This window comes from Leptopilina boulardi, unplaced genomic scaffold (assembly GCF_019393585.1).
Source record: "Leptopilina boulardi isolate dan_hultmark-lab unplaced genomic scaffold, ZJU_Lbou_2.1 LbouV2_318, whole genome shotgun sequence".
In the NCBI taxonomy this organism is placed as follows: Eukaryota; Metazoa; Arthropoda; class Insecta; order Hymenoptera; family Figitidae; genus Leptopilina; species Leptopilina boulardi.
This window is the reverse complement of record NW_026137883.1, coordinates 644,524-650,608: the sequence shown is the minus strand read 5'-3', so window position 1 is coordinate 650,608 and position 6,085 is coordinate 644,524. Positions and strand designations below refer to the sequence as shown.

General features: G+C 25.9%; 1 protein-coding gene across 1 annotated transcript in view; it reads right to left on the bottom strand.

The window, feature by feature from the left end:
* Positions 1-402: 402 nt before the first annotated feature.
* Positions 403-6,085, bottom strand: part of LOC127284124 (uncharacterized) — a 15,867-nt gene continuing 10,184 nt past the window's right edge. Inside the window, exons 5-6 of the mRNA XM_051309421.1 lie at positions 3,370-3,429; positions 403-2,135 (exon numbers count right to left, since the gene is read on the bottom strand). Coding sequence (XP_051165378.1) covers positions 1,846-2,135; positions 3,370-3,429 — 350 coding nt within the window. The 3' untranslated portion in view covers positions 403-1,845. The remainder of the gene's footprint in view (positions 2,136-3,369; positions 3,430-6,085) is intronic.

Genomic DNA, 6,085 nt, shown 5'->3' with positions numbered 1-6,085 from the left:
TGTTGTGTGAAAAAAATTTAAATTATAAATCAACATAATGTTGATTTCTTTGACTGCGTGTTATAGATTAAAATTGCAGAATGTTTGAACTTTAATGCATTTAAATTAAAAGTGATCTAATCTGAAATTGAGGGCTAAAAAACAATTTTTCAATTTTTGAAAAATCACGTACAAAGAACAAGAAAATTGTGTGCCAAGGTGCGGAGAAATATTGTTTTGTTTCGTTTTTTTTTTTTTTTTTGTTTTTTTTTTGCACAATAATCAAAACTTTTTGTGGTGCATTGCAGAATGTTATACCTAATTCTGTAAATAGAATACTAACAATATTGTAGGTAAGAGAATAAGTTTACAATTCAATTTGAGTGGAAAAAAAAACTATCACTGTTCAAGGCACATATATTTTTTCTTTATTTAAATCATATATATATATATATATATTTTTCTGAAGAAATTTTACAACGATTTTTTTAACGATCAACAATAATTAAAAGATCTCTTTATGATGAAATAATCTTATCAAGATTCATTAATTATAAATCTTAATATAACTGAAGATCTCTGTAATATCGATTAAAGATCTTTAATTAGTAATTTTCTAGATAAGGGCCATGATATTATTTTATTTTTTTAATAATAATAATAAAAACGAAATTTTTTTCTAACAAATATTAGAAAAAAAAAATGTTGTTCAAAAGATAGTTTTGTGAATAAGAATATAGTTTTTGCATGATTAGTTTTTAAATCGTAATACTTATTATTTCTATTCACTTTTTAATTTGTATATCTACTTAATTGAATATATACGCTGACTGGTATTTAAAAGTACTGACAAAGAGAATATTATTTAGATATTCTCTAGCTTAAGTTTAATTACAATATTATTGTCGTGAGAAATTTTTATATTAAAAAAAAAAAAAAAAAGATTTTTTTTTTTTTCAAACACAATACGATATTTTTGTGTGTTCAGAAAATACAACGATAATTGAGATTTGTTTTCTCTCCTTTTTGTTGTTATTAAACTCGAAAATAAATATTTTCGATAAAACAAAACAAGGTTTTTTTTAATATAAAAAAAAAATTAAATTTGGTTTTAAAATTTGAGGAGGTTCAACAACAAAACATAAAACCTCAAAATAAAAAAGACTTTTTTATAATTATTCGAGAAAATTGAATATTTATTTTGTTCTATGGAACATTTTAAACAACTCTATTTTTGTGTTGAATTTTATTGAAAATGATTTACATATTTCAAAAAAAAAAAGAAAATTCTTATACGTTTAATATTTTTTAAACAAAAATATGATTTTCAACAAAATTCAACGAATAAAATTGTATAGAATCTTCTAATGCATAAAATGAGGTATTATTTTATTTATTTTTAATTGAAAAAAAATATATTTTTGGATTGAAAATAAAAAAAAAAAAAAATTGAAAAAAATAAAATGAAAGCAGAATTTTCAAAATGATTATTATCAAATCGACATTTGATTGAAACAACGATAATTCTAATTTGTATATTAAAAACGAAATTAATTTCTTCGATATATATTTAGACTTAATTTTGCATTTAAATTTATAAGTCAATTTATTGTGTGACACCTTGAAAATCATTAATCTACATCATCATTTATACAAAAAAAAAAAAAAATGTTTATCAAAGCAAAAAGTACAATTTTATAATTTTCATTTACATAAATATATATATGTATAATATGTAACTATTGTCAATTGCCGTACAATAAAATCTGATGCCGTTGAATATTTGTTTCTTTATAGATTAAATTTTTTTATTTAATTTTTCAAAAATTATTCGAAAATAATAGAGCATTTTTTTTTCTCCTTTTTTTAGTCACATTGAATTGAATAAATTTGCTTGCGAACTTTATTTTTACAACAATTTTCTTTGGAAAATGTAATATCAGAAATTTTTTCATTTCCATGACAAGTTTCTCGGGTACAAAATGCACGTTTAAAAATTTTTAAAGCTATCGCTGTTTGTGGTGTTAAATTACATTGAGATTTTGGATTTATTTTGAAATTTTGGGATTGAGATTGATTCAAGGAACATGATGAAATTTTATTCGTCGATTTCGTTGAATATTTATCACAATTTGAAATGTGTAATGATTTGGAATCTGAAAGAGAAAAACTTTTTACAAAATGCTTGCTTGGTGAAAAAAATGACACCTTGGAATTGTTTTGATAAAGACATGACACGTCGAAATGGTTGCTCTTTGCTCGTATCTAATTTTAAATATTTTACGGCATAAAATTTCTTTCAAAACAATTCAGAGTTGATTTGACAATATTACACAGCCACAAAAAAAAGTGCCCGGGTTTGGAGATCACAGTATCTGAAGTCAAATTTTGAAAATTCAAAATGGCGGATCCAATATGGCGGACAAATTTTTTGAAAATTAATGATTTTTTTAGAAATTTTTTTAAAAAATTTTTGGATTTTTATGGAATTTGTTACTTGGGAGTTTTAGGGCCCGCTCATTAAGAATCTGAATGTAGCTTTTCAAAATTCAAAATGGCGGATCCAATATGTCGGACAAAAAAAATAAACATCATTCAGATCGGCTTGAAAATTTCTATTCGAGGGTCTATGGCGTCGCTGATTAAGAATCTGAAGTCAGTTTTTCAAAATTCAAAATGGCGGTTCCAATATGGAGGACGAATTTTTAAAAAATTGTTAGATTTGTATGAAACTTAATACCGATTTTTATAATTATAAAAATCTGACTTGAAATTCTCAATCAGCAACCACAATAAACTCTCGGTATCAAGTTTCATAAAAATCCAATAATTTTTAAAAATTCGTCCTCCATATTGGGTTCGCCATTTTAATTTTGAAAAACTGACTTCAGATTCTTAATCAGCGACCTCAAAAACCCCCGAGTAAAAAGTTTCAAGTCAATCCGAATGATTTTTATTTTTTCGTTCTCCATATTGGATCCGCCATTTTGAATTTTGAAAAGCTAACTTCAGATTCCTAATGAGAGGCCCCTAAAACTCACAAGTGACACATATTCCATAAAAATCCAACAATTTTTAAAAAAGTTTCTAAAGAATAATTAATTTTCAAAAAATTTGTCCGCCATTTTCAATTTTCAAAATCTGACTTCAGATTCGTAATCAGCGACATCAAAAACCCCTAAATACCCAGTTTCATGTAAATCGTTCAATTTAAAAAAAAATCGTATACCACCAAAAATGTGAAATGTTTTTTGAGGTTAGGAAGAAACGTACACGTGCAGGAGCAAAACGGACTTCAGATTCGTGTTCAGCGGCCCACAATACATGGGGTTCTCTGATCTCCCAACCCGGGCACTTTTTTTTTGTGTGCCTGTGTTATTAGTAATTTACCTGAAGTTGACCAAAGTTTGGAGGGAGAAATATCGACATCCGACCAACCACATGGGGAACCTTAAAGAAGTAAAAAATTCTTAAGGCCATGTGATTGTTGATTTTCACATGTAAATATTTTCCGCAGGTTTTCTCGTAAAATATTTGATAGATTGAGGTAAAATTTTGTAGAGAACTTAAAAATACTATAAGGATTCGTTGTCTTGGGCCAAAATTAAATTAATATTTTGTCAAAAAATTTATTCTTAAAAAATTGCTTATTTGTGAAAAGGAATAAATTGTATTATCGACATATTATATTGAATTTTCCTCAAATATGCAATTTTTTAAAAATAAATTGTATCGCATAAAATATTAATACTCTGTCACGTAACAGAAATTCCTTATAGTATTTCTATTTTCTGTACGAAATTTTAGCTCAATCTATCAAATATTTTGCGAGAAAACCTGCAGATATTATTTTACATGTGAAATGACAACAATCACATAACCTTAAGGGGGTGTCAAAGTTGTGATACTTTTTTTTTTTGATAAAAATTGGGAATTATATAATTTGTAGAATTTTTACATTCAAAATCAAATTTTTTTAAATCTTTTAAAAATAAATTATAATTTATTATAATTGTAATTTTTCGAAGTATTCAAAAATATGTCGAAGCGATTTTGGGATTTTATTACCTTTATACCTGCATTCCGATTTTTGTGTTTACATTGAAATACAAAGGGTGTGCCTTAAATTAAAGGTCATAAAAATTTGTGATCCCAAAGATAATTAAATTAGTTGCAATTCGTGTATTAACCTGTTTAGACGTACTTAACTAGAGTATATGTAAATTTTTGTAATTTTAAAATCAAAATTTTACTAATAATATGTTAAAAAAATTAATTTTTTTAATTGTTGCTTTTTGTTCCGGGAGTGTTTGAAATTTTTAAAATCGCAATCGCTTAAATTTTTAGAAAAAGTATTTTATTTCTTAATTTAAAAACGTTGTTTCCGGGAGTGTAAAATTTCATAAACGTGTGTGTGTGTGTGTGTTTCCGGTACATCTTATCGTCCAAAAAAGATGAAACATCGGTTGCAGACTATATAAGGTTAGAAATATATTTTTTATAAATAATAATTACATGCAATTGTATATGTAATAAAAAATTTATAAAATATGTAACATTTATTTTTTTTAAACAAAGAGTTATATAGTTTTTTTTGTTATTGGCTAACGCTAACAGTTTATTGAACATTAATCAGAAAAAATATTTTTTGTCTGGGATCTGGGAAAACTGGGAATTTTTTTTATGCCATGACCGCACCCTGTTATCAGTATATAAATAAAGGCCAACGCACAATAGTTTCGCGAACGAGATGCTGCATGAAATAAAAAAAGATATGAATATATTTCTGTCCTTTTCTATTGGATGCTTGTTGTTAGTAAAAAAGAAAATATTTTACAAACTATTAAAGGTATCGTAAATCTAAACTAACCAATTGAAAGTTAAGCTAATTCCGCATCCAACGAGCCCTATATATGAAGTATTTTGGATAAGTAGTTTGTTAATAAACAATTGCAATGTGAACTAATTGTTTATTAACAATCTACTTATCCAAAATACTTCATGCTCGTTGGATGCGGAATTACGTTAACTTTCAATTACTAACTTCAGAATTACGGTAACTTTATTCGTTTGTAAAATATTTGATTTGTTATAAACATATAAACATTAATTAATTAATTAATTAATTAATATCTCAAAAACTTTAAAAGATCCCACTCTGAAAATTACATGTTTTGTAGGAAATTAGTCAAGCTTTCCATTGAGATAGTTAAAAATAATTTTAAAAAATCCGATTTTGAGATAAACGTAAATTAACATTTTGACCTTGAATTTCAAGGTCAAATGTTATTTAAAAAAAAAATTTTATTAACAGCGTGTAGCCCGTCAAAAAAGCTTTAAAAATCATTATATATATGTTAACTTTTATGCATTCTACTTATAAATATTGTACATTGAAAAAAATTTTTTTTTTCAAAAGTCAAAAATTAAAAACGTTGTAATTCAAAAACTATTTCATTAAATTCAATAATAATTGATTTTTAGACTTTCACCAACAATAACAACATTTTAGAAAAGTATGGATTAAATTCGAGAACTTTTAATTTTTTGTTCGGACATTTCAGGAATTTTGCTTCAAATATATCTCTGTCCTTTTCTAACTCATGTTTCACGTTCGCGAACGTATTTCGCGAAGCTATTCTGTTTAGGCCTTTAAAGAGAAGGTCATGTGATCGCCAACAATTTTGTCGACCAATTTTTTCCTTTTTATTAAAATACTGAAAGGAATAAAGGATGGATCTGAAATTTTGTCGCGAAATCTAAAGTTCTTAATTAAGAAATGTACGTAATTATTGACAAATTTGCGATAGCCTTTTTTTTTAATAGAAAATAAAAATTGTTCTTTTTCTACATGAAAATGGAAAATTCATATATAAAACTACAACCTGACACCTTATTTGACTAATAATATGAATAATATTAATACACTAAAACGTCAATCGAGAACAGACGAATGTGCAGTGCTGTTCTCGATTGACGCGATCGAAAATAAAATCACTCAGGGCCGTATGAAGTGCCTTACGCAACAATGTGAATTTTATCTAGGGGATTTTCACTAGTGGGGCACTGAATCCACCTTAAATTTAAAAATCACAAGTACGACTTT